This window comes from Grampus griseus (genome assembly GCF_964374135.1).
Source record: "Grampus griseus genome assembly, chromosome: 7".
NCBI lineage: Eukaryota > Metazoa > Chordata > Mammalia > Artiodactyla > Delphinidae > Grampus > Grampus griseus.
The window spans coordinates 97388816-97402157 of record NC_139001.1 but is presented as its reverse complement, the minus strand read 5'-3'; the positions used below and the strand labels follow the sequence as shown (position 1 = coordinate 97402157).

The following is a 13342-nucleotide window of genomic DNA, read 5'->3' as shown; positions in this document are numbered from 1 at the left end:
GACTTGCCGAAGCCCACACATCTACTAAAGGGGTCACCTCAAGTTCAAGCCTACAGACTTCAAGTTCTGATGCAGTGATTAATCCACTATGTCGCATGCCTTGTACTCCAGACAACACGTACATAGCCCTGCACCGGGCATTTTTATCAGGACCCTGGCAAAGAAGACCGTGCTCCTGGCCACATGCAACTTGTCTTCTGAAGGTGTGACATCATAATGTTCAGGTCACACCAAGTTGGCGAATCTGACTAGAAAGTAACAGGCGGGGACCCATTTCTAACAATATACAAATAATAAACCAGTCTGACTTAGGATAGCGTTATCTTCTCATACCAGAAATGTCAGAAGAGAGGGACTGAGGGGGGGCATCTATCACACAGGATACGTACACTGAATACATCCTGTCGGCCCCTACGCACCCACTCTCCACCCTTCTCTACCCTGCTCTGGGCCCCAGTGCTCTGAGGGTCCCCTTTCTCTCCGGTTTCCAACTGGGTTCAACAAATGGGAGATGTCAGCACGAGCCTGGAGAGTGGGAGGGGACCACGCCCCTCCCTGTGGGAGTTTTCACGCCCTGGTGCTGACCCCCTCCCTGTTGGTTGTCTGCGTCCTTCCATCCAAGGTGACATCTCCTGCCAAGTGGCTCCCTCCCTGTGGCCACATGGTTCTCCGGTCACCACCTCCTCTCCCCTGCCCTTCCAGGCCTAGCACGGTAATGGCTCCCCGCTTGTTTCCAACCTCGGGTGCTGCACTATGGTCATGTAAGTTCCCTGCATCCCATCACCCCTTGGTAAAAAGGCTCTTTACTAAACTCTCCTCCAACATGTGGCTCCATGTGCCATCTGCTTCCTTCTAGAACCTCGATGGATGTAGTAAGTAAGGAAGCAAGATTGTGGTTGAAACGTCTTTGTAGGCAAAACTATGGACACTTATTCAGGTCCTCCTAAGAAGATGACAAGTGTTAACTGTATGGTCAGGCCACTCAAGATGGCTGTTCTCTTGTTCTCTGTACATCCCCTGCTCGACCAGGGAGTACTTCACCTACACCCTACTCACGTGACTGACCTTCCTGCATACTTGCGCCAGGCCCCAGCTAGCAACTGTTCTTATCAAAGGGGCGGTGAGGGGCGTGCCCCTCTACTTGTTTCCCTGGTAACTAATGAGCCCACATGACATCAATTCCCCTATAAATGGTAATCTCCCCTCCCCACCCTAGGAGCTAAGACTGCCGCCAGGCGTGCGCTGCACAGGGTAGGGTGTCGCTTCAGACGTGTAAAAACTCCCCCATCTGTTAAACCACTGATGTCTCTGTTGCTGACTCCAGGCTCTTTCCTCGGTCTTGAAGCTGGGCAAGTACAGACCTTATAGGCCTGCGGGGTGCAGCCCAACACTAACCACGTGAGTTAGTTACCCTCACTTCCTCCTTGCTGCACCTCGCCAAACAGGAATGAGGTCAGATATTCTGTAGAACTGCAAACTTGGCCCAGGAGGTCTCCAAATAGCTCCTCCCACCACCATTCCATCCAGGGAGGAAGGAAGGACAGTCATCTCTAGCTGCGTCCCAGTCGTATCTAGTCGGTACCTTCAAGGACGTCAGCTCAGCGTTGTACCCACCCACGCCGATTCCTGCCAGCCTTCGAGGCCTCACCGTCTCCAGGGGTGGCAGGCCTCTGACCACAGCTCTGCCTTACGGAAAGGCCAACAGCCCCTGAGCCTGCTTATTGCTGGCTCTGACAGATGGATCCCAGAATTCACTAGACCAAATGATTTTATTTCCCTCAACACATGCGTGAGAGCAGTCAATGGATTAACTGTATTAGGAAACCTACCAAGCCGAAGACAACTGCTTCTAACTAAGAACCAAAAAGGTGCTGAAAGACAGAAGGCAAGCAAACCTCAGAGGCATCTTTGGAAATGGACAATTATGATCCATTAAGCCTAGTTAAGGGACTGAAATTTATGAGGAGGAAACATCTGGAGCTGCCTGGAATGCAAAGGAACCAGAAGGAACCACTGTTTGGGCTTGCAGAGAGCAGCCCAGACAAACGGGATTCTGTGTTAGGTGAGAACTGCAAAATTCATACGTGAAAGGGACAGAGGCGAGGCAGTGCATCTGGTATTAAGTGAAGCGTTTTAATATGATGGCTCCTGGATTTGCTCTTGAAATATTAATTGAAATTGGGATGAATATGAGGACTGTCATATGAATAGAAAACTGGCAGGAAGATGATAAACACTGGCTAAGCTGAGCCAAGTCAGTGGAACACGGCGATGCAACAGAAAGTAACGAAAACGCAGCCAAATTCATAGCCATGAGCCCTGTGGATGCTTAATAAATATTATTTGATAATAATGAACTAGAGTACAGGGTGGTAAATCAGTGTGAGACAGTTAAGCTGCTGAAATGCAGCTAATATATATATAGTTGGTATAACACACACTGATAAATGAATGCGAAGAAAGGAAAATACACGTGATTTATCTGTGAGGTGCATTTTGCCTGGCACCAGGATGTACGGGTAAGAGAATATTAATAGAAGGGCGGGGAGGGGTGGCTAGAGGAGACAAAAGGAAAGTTAAGATGGTAATTCAGGATCACAACAGCACTTTCTCAGGGTCTCGGCAGTTCCTCCCAGGCGCCTTGGAGTTCTATTGTTCTTTTAAGACACTGAAGCTTTCTCAACAAATTTCTGCTTCCAGGCACTCAGACACACCATAGATTAATCTGGACCAACTTCCTAGAGGGGGATATGAAAGCCCTCCTCCTTGGGAAGTCCACCCTGATCAATATAGCCAGAGAGCAACCTCTTCTTCCTAAATCCCATCACTGCTGGTATTACTATGATTTCTGTATATGTGATTAGATTTTTTAAGCTTTGGAAAGCAGAAACCATGCCTTGCGTTCTCAGCACTCACCCCACCGTGCTTCAAACCTAGCAGGTGCTCAATTCCTGGGCTGATCCATTAGAAACTCTGGAAAGGAAAGCAAGCACCTATCAGAGAGGATACCCAGATACCTTTTGGGTTTGAGGACCTGCTTCTAAGGAGATTGATGAAAGCGCTACCTCTTGTTATGGACAAAGCACTCAAGAGTTCGCCGCGGCAACGATCCTAGGCTACCAGAGGATGATGCAGAAAACTCAGTTGCCATGGAAACTTGTATGATCTGATGACTCCCATTATTGAAAGATGGTGAGATACCAGGAGAATGACAAGCAGATCTCTGATCCCTAAAACAACACAGAACATGCTCAGCAAATGTTTTTCCTCATTTGTCCTTATTTCTTCTTCAGAGGCAGTATTATTTCATCATCTACCCATAACACAGCATTTGCAAAGCCTTTCAAAATGTTTCCCGTTTTGATTTAGTGATCTCTGAGACGCTACGTAGGCACAGAGCTATCTCCAAGGCAGGCAGACGGCACTCGTGGCAGCAGCTGAGCACAGGTGATGGAATCAGGTGCTGCTGAGAGCCTGCTCTGTGACCTGGGCAAGGGATGCCATCTGTGTGCAGGTGCTATGAACCAGACTTGCTAGATTAATGGCAGGTGGAGCCACTTAACCATTCTTGAGTCAGATGTCTTTGAGAATCTGATTATACCTGTGGACTTGCTCCCCAGAAAAATACACACATGCATCTACACATAAAATCGAATATAATACATTTCAGAGAATTTAAACCTCTGCAATCTTCTCATAAATTTGCCCTATCAAGTACCTTGGCACTCAAGAGGGCCCAGATACCAAGTTAAAAGTCTCTGATATATAATAATAAAAACTTTACACACACATTAGACTCATCCTGGGGCAAACCAGAAAAGCAGGGTGTCATCTACTCTCCCAACCTTCTCAACCAGCACTCAGTGCCTTCTCCAGGTAGTTCCGTCTTCCCCCATATCCAGTGTCTCCTGCTGGTGGCTTCTTGCCCATGAACTGCTTCTCACTGGTACATTCACTCATTCATTCATTTCACCGAGTGTTTTCTATGCGTCAGACTTTAGGAATGCAAATGTGAGTATGACAATGCTCTTATCTTCAAGGAGCTTACAGTTCAGTTCAGTCTGGATTGACTGTGCTCCCCAGGGGACAATCAGCCATGTCTGGAGACAATTTTGGTCATCACAACTGAAGGAGGACAGCTATCGGCATCTAGTAGGTAGAGTCCAGGGATGCTGGTACACATCCTACAAAGCACAGGACAGCCACCACAGCAAAGAAATACAGGCCTCAGAATGTCAGTAGTGCCTCAGTTAAGGTTCTACACTAGATGGGCATGTGCCCAAGTGGTAAATGCAGAGATAAAGGTCAGCAGTGAGTATTACGGCAACTCAGGAAAGGACATTTTAATAAGAACTTGGAAAGATACCATTACGATGGCAGTCTGCCTGATTTTCAGTGATTAGAGAAAGGAAATAAGAAGGGAGAGAAGACTCATTCAGGGGGAGCCATCACCATAATAAAGGCAGACCCTCCTTTGGGCAGCGTCAGATGAAGGAGCACCAATTGCAGAGGGTGGGCAAACAAATGACATATTTTGGGAATCTCCTCATGGGAAATGATGCTGGATCCCTAACCATCTCCATCAGCCAGTGGCCCAGTCAAAAGAAGGTACAGCCATTTGATAGGATCATCACTCAAGTTATAAAGCCTGTTGCATACTGGGGGTGCTATATTTGGAGGTGCCCCATTATTCACCAGTTCCTCCCTACTCTACTGCCATTCTAATCAATAATTCCACCTTGGTTTGTACATGTCACACCACAATCAGTCCTCATATGGCTAAAAATATTAAATTACAGATCTATGATATTATATATATGTATATATTGTATTATATATGTATATATCACATTTATATATATATATATATATAAAAAATAAATTTTAATCTCTATAGAAGTTGGTTCCAAGACCCGGTTAATCTGAAAAAGCACAAGACGAGAAATTAAGCCTAGACCAAGTTTTGACACATGCATTTCTTATTCTTTATAACCCTCCCCCTCCAACCTCTGCCCCTTTGACAATTCTTTTGTCGAAATCAGGCTTCTGATACCAGGAGGCAGAAATATGACAGATGTGCTAAAGGACATGTAAACCTCTAGCCCTGTTGAGGCTGGGGCTCTTTAAGGTTGGGAAGCATCATGTGAGGAGCTCCCAGTCACTGGCAAAAAAGGTTTTCTGCTTCCAAGCTGTACAGCACAGCGTAGTCTAGAGGTAGACACACCTGAGTTGAAATCCCAACTCCATCACTCACTCTAATTCCCTTTGCAGTCCTAGAGCATTGAGGAAGTTGATGAGCTTATTAAACTTCTGATTTCTCATTTGTAAACAGGAATAATTAGAGTTCTTACCTTAAAGGGTTGTCCTGAGTATTAAATGACAGTTTCACCTAAAGCATTGAGTGGAGTGCCTGGCACACAGTAAGCCTCAAAAAATTGCCGCTATTATTACTAAGGGAAGGAAGCCCTCCTGGTCGACATTCGATGCGTGATTCTCTGCCTGAACACTGTCTGCTAAGGTGGCTTCTGTGTTCGACTCAGCCAGCCCCACTGCTGACACACCGCAGGCCCACCACCTGGGCATATTCTACAGCTGCTCCTCTGTCCTATTCTCCATTCAGACTCCGTCCTCAGCAGCAGCATTGCTCAAATCTTTAATCTCCCTCCCAGCGTTGTTCTTGCTGGGTTCTGATCTCTTTGTTTGTCCGGAGCCCCTTTACAATGCTTAGCAACCAAGTGTTGTGGGCTGTGCCCACCTGGCCAAGCCTCCCCTGTCTTCCCCCAGCTCATCTGCCCCAAATCTATCCAGAGTCCCCAAGGATCTGTGCTGCTGGAGGGCAGCTGGACAGGGCATTTCTCCAGCGTTCTCCTGACCTGCCATGATGGACTCAGCTAGGCTGGTGGGCAGATTAACTGGGTAACTATCTATATAAGGATCTCACACTTCTTAAGCTCTACCACTGCTCACTTTCAAAGGGAACAGTCAAAGATTCAGCATGCCACTTTAGAAAGGTTACTAGCCCAGACCGAAGCTGGGCTGTTCTCCACTGTTGCTTTTTCCTTAAAAAGAGGCCTTGGTTGGATCCTCAGACATCACCACACCTTCCAACATCTGGCTCTGGTGCATGGTCTGTTCTTAGGACATCTAGGAGATGGCTAAGAGAACTGTCCTTTTTTTAGGGGGAATGAAGCAGTCGGGAAATAAAAAGCTTGCTCTCATTCCTTGACCCTCCTCCATTTGATGATCATTTGGGAAATCTCAAACAATCTTGACATCAGAGAACAAACGTCAGGCTTCCCAGAGGGCAGCTTGGTCTTTGCCCAGCGGTCAGAGGCACTGAGTAAACCCTACTTTATATATGCTTCCTTTAGTAGAAGGGGTCAAGGGTAGCTGGGATCTGAGTAGCTAGAAACCTTCTCCGGCAACCTGGTAGTTTCTGCACAGCATCCCTCTGGTGAAGAGTAGTCTAACTATAGCACCAACAAAGTCGGGGTAGCTACAGAAATGCCTGGAGCATTTACAAGATACAGATATTTTCCTGAGTACTCACAATCCAATGGCTGCTGTGAACAACACTAACCATGCCCATACTTTGTGTTTAGAAAAAGTCTCAGCGAGTTTGGAGCTTTCTAAAACCTTTCCCTTTCCTCAACTTCTTGAGGACCTGCATCTTTGCATGGCGCCTCAACCCGCCTCTTTGCCTGCCTCGGGGTACTATCTGTCCTGAGGGTAAACACAAATCACTACTCAGAAAGTTAGCACTCAGGAAGAGCCAACATGGACCCTCAAGCTTCCCATTTCTCTAACGTGTGCAGATAGCCTTCAGAATCCAGCCTGCTGCTGTCTTTGTAAATAAAGTTTTATTGGCACATAAGCCCCACCCACTGATTCCTGTCTTGTCTGTGTCTGCTCTCCGCTACGGCCATAGAGTTGAGTTGTTGTGACTGCTCATTGAGCCTGCAAAGCCTCAACTCTTCACTCTGTGGCCTTTTACAGAGTTTGCTGACGCCTGCTTTGAATAACTTCCAGTCACTAAACGGGGTGGCGGGGTCAGGGGGAATGGAATAACTGAAGATAAAACAACAGAAATTTAAATTTGCGTGTCAGTCAGGGCTCTGTCTGTGCGTGTGTGTATGTGTAAATAAAGAGATTTATTATGAGAGAATGTTCTTGTGATTACGGAGGCTGAGAAGTCCCATAGCCGTCTGGGAGCTGGAGGCCCAGGAAAGCTGGTGGTGTAGTTGACTCCAAACCCCAAGGCCTGGGAATGAGGGAGCCAATGATACAGGTCTGAGTCCAAAGGCCTGTAGAACCAGGAGCAGCCATGTCTGAGGACAGAGAAGGTGGATGTCCCAGCTCGTGCAGAGAGCAAATTCGCCCCTCCTCTGCCTTTTTGTTCTGTGCAGGCCTTCAGCAGATCAGATACCCACCCACACTGGTTAAGGCAGTCTTCTTTGTTCAGCCTACCAATGCAAATGCTAATCTCTTCTGGAAGCATCTGCACAGACACACCCAGAAATAATGTTTTGCCAGCTATCTGGGTATCCCTTAGCCCAATTGAGTTGACATATAAAATTAACCATCACAATTTGATATAAGGAAGAAGTTTTCCTGGGAAAAAAATAATTCAGCAATGAAATGAGTTGTCACCAAGGGGTTTAGGACAATCTCCTTGGGTTGCCTTTCTTCTCACTTTTTTTAAAAATTTATTTTTATTTTTTGGCCGTGCCATGCAGCATGTGGGATCTTAGTTCCCCAAGCAGGGATTGAACCCGTGCCCCACGCACTGGAAGCGTGGGTTCTTAACCACTGGACCCCCAGGGAAGTCCATCTTTCTTCTCTTCTATCCCAATCTTTACCTATCGAATTCTCACCATTGCTTTGAAGCACAGATCTAACAACAGCTACTGCATGGTGCCTCCTTACATCCTCCCAGAGTGATCTCAAGTCCTGTCACTGTCAATGTCACACCTGTGTATCTTCTCCATGTTCTGTTATTTTTCCTGCTTATTAGATCAGCTTCTACAAATAAACTGTAAACACTTTGAGAAGGAATATTTCCTCATATCAGTCAGGGTCACCCTGCAGGAAAAAGATGACACACTCAAACCACTTAATTGAGGAGGTTTTGGTAAAGGCACTGCTGATTCAAGTGTGGGCAGACCTAAGGCAAACCAACATGAGATGGGCTGGCAACACCCAGGAGTCGTTACTACCAAAAAGCCTGAAGGGGCCTGGGGAGAGAGAAGGTGCCACAACACAGAGAGCTGTGGTTGTAACTGCGGCTAAAGTTGTGGGAGAGAGTTGCCCAACTAAAGCTGTGGCCCTAGGCAGAGTAGTCCAGTCACTGTGGTCCACAGCCAGGCAGGGAGAGAGCAGGAAAACGATGACCTCGACTTCTCTTTCCTCCCAACCTGGGATGGCCTTCTAGGTCAGCCCATTGGCCAAACTCAGTGAGATGTCAGAAGGCCAGGGATTCTTTGAACAAGGTCCAGGTGGTACATCCTCCAGGGGTGCACAGCCAGGTAGAGAAGGATGGACTGGATCTGGAGGGGGAAATGGCAACTACCCAGCACATCCCATGGCTACTAAAGCATCTTAACTATAAAGCAGGTTTTCAGTGATGTTTGTTGATTGACAGAGTTAATGCGAGCCTGTGGAAGGCCTAATTACTCTAATGATTTGGATGCAAACCATCCAGAGGCTGAAGGATGAATTGAAGGACTTGTGAGGGGGCTTCCCTGCTGCCACGAGTCTGTCAAAAGGGCACTCTGTCAGATGTGAGGATCTAATATGGCCACTGTTTGTCTTCCTTTCAGTGGGGGAGAAAAGATTGGGGTACCACATGGAATTCATCACTCATGAGAGAAACTGTTACTCCTATCTGTGCTTAAACGCAAAAAGTATTTTCCCCCCAAATTAAAAGAGAATCTTTGCTCTTGAAATGTGAGCTGGAAAAACGTTCACTCCCTGGCCTGCTCATCAGCTAAATGCTAGCAAGCTACAAGTGTCAAACAGCTATACGTGCAGCCTATCTGCAGAGATGATTCCTGAAAATAAAAAAGCAGTGAGAAATGCTGACTTTTTCCGATCAAAAAGCATCCTGGGGTGGGCTGAATAGCTTTGGGTCAGGAAGAGGCCCCCGTTTCTGGGGTGATTTTTATTGTTATCAGAGAGAAGACTGTACTTTCCATGAATACGCGGCTACTTGGCATACTCCTACCGGGAGAGGCCAACGTGTCCTCGCTTGTCTTTCTCTCCGTGTCTTTACGCCTCACATTGAAACATATTTTTCATTTCAGTTTCACTTCCCCTGTCACGTTCTTCTTTAAAAGGATGATTCATCAAGTCAAAAATCAGCAACATCAAAGAATACTTTAGCGTTACTAGGGTGCACGCATGCCCAGACACACACACACACACACACACACACTCTCAAACCCTCCCATGTGTCAGGACCTGAAAGCAAAATTGTGACTAAGGACCACAAACTCACATCCCCCAGTTGGAGCTTTTTTTCAGTACTTGGACTGTGAGGTTTTTTTATTCTGTGGTTCCTCCAGCATAAAATTTTTAAAACTGTTGCAGGGGAGCTACTCAACACTTCATGATTTGATTATGTGAAATAAAAAGTGTAATGAAGTTAATAGTGCCTTATTCTTGCGGTACATTCTAAGGAATTGTTTTGCCTGCAAAATCTGAAAGTGGAAATTACCTCTGGGCCCTCTGACTCTCAAAAATATGGGTCATAACAATCACGGCAGTGGAATGTCGACTTAAGAGCTTAGTATGTTTCTCTTTCCTCTGCTCAGTTTTCCAAAGGATCTTCTCTTACTGGATTATTATTAGAGAATGAAAGACAAAGAACTGAAGGGACAGGTCAGAAACCTCACTTCTACTCTTGGTTGTATCCTACTTGTACAGCCTCAGGAAAAGCATTTAAACTTGCTGATTATTAACTACTTTTTCTGCAGAGTGAGGGGACTGGATAACCCATTCCCAATTTGGATTCAACGATTTAAAAATAACATAGAACAGAAAAAAATAAATAAATAAAATAAAAAATAAAACTAACATAGAATCGAATAGAATAATAAAATTAAAAAGAAAATGAGTTGGGAATGAAGAATGCGTGATATGGTGCCAGGTGTTTCTTTCTTTTTTTTTCTTCCTTGTGTTTCCCAGCAACCCTGATCTAGAATCATCCCTGTGTGCTTCTTGCCTAGTTATTTGTGTGGTTTTGACACAGAGCCAAAGAGGAGGACAAGGTCTTGGGTTCAAGTCCTTTACGGGCCAGTCAGCTTTAATCTCTTCCCCTATTTGTGTCTGTCTCTCTGACAGTCACGATAAACTTCACTAGGGTCTTTCAGTGGGTCTCACACCCTAAAAACCAACACTCTTGCTGTCCCAATAGTGGCATCTTATGTGAGGGCAGAACATAACGGTAAAACAGAAGGCAAAATCGTAGTCACATGGCCTACCCTGTATAACGGTGAATAGCATTCAAGCATCCCTGCACCTTGGGCCACACAGTCATAGGAGAACGAATTCTTTTTCAGGATTTTCCCAACAGGCACGTGCAGATGTTACATTCAATCTGCCTCTAGTAAACAAGGAAGACATTTCACTAGTGTGAAAACTCTCCTAAGCATCATTTAGGGAGATTTAACAGGATGACGTTTCTCAGGTGGTACCAAGCAACAAGTTCTCCTTTTCCCAACGTTCTTTTGTGCTGTAAGTCAAGAAACAGATCCACAGTCCCCACAAGACTCAGGCTAGAGCCACATGCCAATGGGAACGCAAGCTTGATTTGGGATTTTCAGCCAGCAAAGGTCATACGACGGCTTTGACTTATGCTCACGGTCAAGTCTGTCCTTAAGGAAAATTTAAACATGGCAAAAAGTTCATTGAATCTCCTTCTCCGATTCTCAGATGCCCAGTGCCCTCTTGATCATCCATGTCCCCTCCCCTCCTTGCGCCAGCCCAGCCGTGCATGCTGGCACTCTGTGCTCTGTATCCTTTTCTTTACCAACTCCCTCAACAAAATTCTGCTCATCTGTCTGACATCTGGGAATGATCCAAGACCTTCTATTAATGAGTGCTACTGTGAATGACTGAAAGACAATAGCTTAGCATGCTTGCTTTTATAGGGTCTTTGTAGCTTCTCTGGGACCTTAAGCCAAATTGGGGGCTTTAGGGATTAATCAGCAAGGATGATACTTCTGTGTTAAGAGAACCTTTCTTGGGCTGCTCCTACTATATATACTACATGAGTGCCTAGCTAGGCATAAGACACACCTTACTGGCAGGTTCATATGTAAGAAGTGTTTCCTTTGGCAAAGAAAAGAAGGAGAGGCTGAGAAATTATCTTTTTATCCTAAGTTTCCCTAGAAGTTGCAAAGGGTATAGACATAAACACACACACACACACACACACACACACACACACACACACACAATTTTCACTCCACTGTACCTGGAGACAGAAAGACCTCAGAAATGAGAAGAGGGCATGCCAACTGGGAGGAGAACTTAAAACCCTGTAAGAGTTCTTAGCCTCTGAAGGTATGCTGCCCAGTACAGAGCTCACAGAGACACAGAAGAACTAGACACAAAAGTTAAATGCAACTCTTTTCTCAATTCCCAGAAACTCACATTTATGAACAGTTTGTGACGTGAAGCCTCAGCAGTCACAGGGTAACTAGCTAATCTAGACACCGACAGAGCAAGTCCTATAGCAGCAGAATTGGAAAAGGGCAACTAATAAATCAACAAATATTTTATTGGATACCTACTCTGACCCCAACTCCAGGCCCGAAGCTGGGAGGACACAAATGAATAAAGCACATCCCTAAATGTCATGCCAAAGAAGGTACTAAGCTACCTTTCTACTTGAGTAGATGACCAAAAGAGTAAAGAACGACTTGCTTCATTTGATTTTTTACTCTGTTCAGATGCATCATTGAGTAGGTGACCCCAAACATCTCAGCTCAGACTGTGAAAGACTGGCCAACCTTCAGAAATCAGTGACTTTTGGAGTCTATTTCCTTGGACTAACCAGATCCTCATACACGAAAGCAAACCCAACCAAATTGTTAAGAATGATGCTCATCAGTATTCAAACTTTTAGAAAGAAAGTTTATGGACCATTGAACAAATTTACATACCCAAGATCTCAGAGATTTTCTTCGCTCTTCAGTATTTGAAACTCTAGTGAATTCTTGTTCAACTTACCCGCAGAGTTAAGATAAATGGGTGACAGAACAACTATATACTAGCTTGGCATTTGGTATCAGCTGTACAGTAGTGTTTTTGTATGGGTTAAAGTTTACTTCAGCTGGAATTAATGTAATTATATATAATGCTGACAGATTAGGACATTTGCCTATTAGGACACTATACAAACATTCCAATAGTTTGCTGGCTTTTGACTTTGTAAAAAATAAGTGGAACAAAAATCCCAGGAGATATTGTTAATGGGGTAACTGGAATAGAGGTTTTGAAAGCACAGGGTTCAGGAAATCACAGTCAAAGAATAATGCATTTTAAGCCAAAACATATAGTGGTAAATGAATATTTAGTACTTACCACAAGACTGCTATCTAGAGACAGCCTTTTTCCAAAGTCCCTTTTCTCAAGCTGTCTCTTTCCCTCCATGAGTGAAGTTATTTATTTTCCTTTGTGATTTATAAGAATTCCCCTTCTGTTTCCAGGGTCACTGCAAAAAGTGAACATGTGTTTTACCATCCGAGCGAACAGTGTTTAGACCCCTGTTGTTCACTTTCTAACCAGGAGCAAGTGTTGAAGCCAAAAATGCCCAGACCCAAATCATAAGTTTAGAACTGGGTTCTCTCGACTCCAAAACCCTCGCCCGCTGCCAAGGTCAGAGTCGTCTCTATGGAGGCCCCTGTGTTTTCACAGGTTTTACTAATGGAGTCACGGGATGGGTTTGCAGGTCTAATCAGCAGACTGTGGAAAAAAGCAAACAGTCCGTTTCATGCCACACTTGTTTCACACCCGTCCTCTCTCTATCCGCCAGCATCATTCTGTTGCTGTGCACAGGGACGCTGTCCGCAAATTCCACGAGAGCAAATGGACAAAGCCACGCTCCATATGCAAGAGCTGCTGAGTCCAAGACCCAGTAAGGGGAAACTGAAACATGAACATTATTGTCAATATTTAATTTAAAAATAATTTAAATCTATTTAAGGAACATTACAAGAGACATTTGCTTTGGGAAAGGTTGAATCCACATGAATGGTCATGGCATCATTATCGTGAGTAAGTATTTGAACACCCACTGCATTTCATCAGATCAGATAGAGTTAATCCCTGCACTCTA

The 13342-nt window shown here is 45.0% G+C and overlaps 1 protein-coding gene across 1 annotated transcript in view; it reads right to left on the bottom strand.

The window, feature by feature from the left end:
- The window catches only part of NCKAP5 (NCK associated protein 5), a gene marked incomplete at its 5' end in the record, with an annotated part of 911020 nt that extends 898363 nt beyond the window's left edge, over positions 1 to 12657 (bottom strand). Inside the window, one exon of the mRNA XM_082658819.1 lies at positions 12589 to 12657. Coding sequence (XP_082514945.1) covers positions 12589 to 12657 — 69 coding nt within the window. The remainder of the gene's footprint in view (positions 1 to 12588) is intronic.
- Positions 12658 to 13342: the final 685 nt, after the last annotated feature.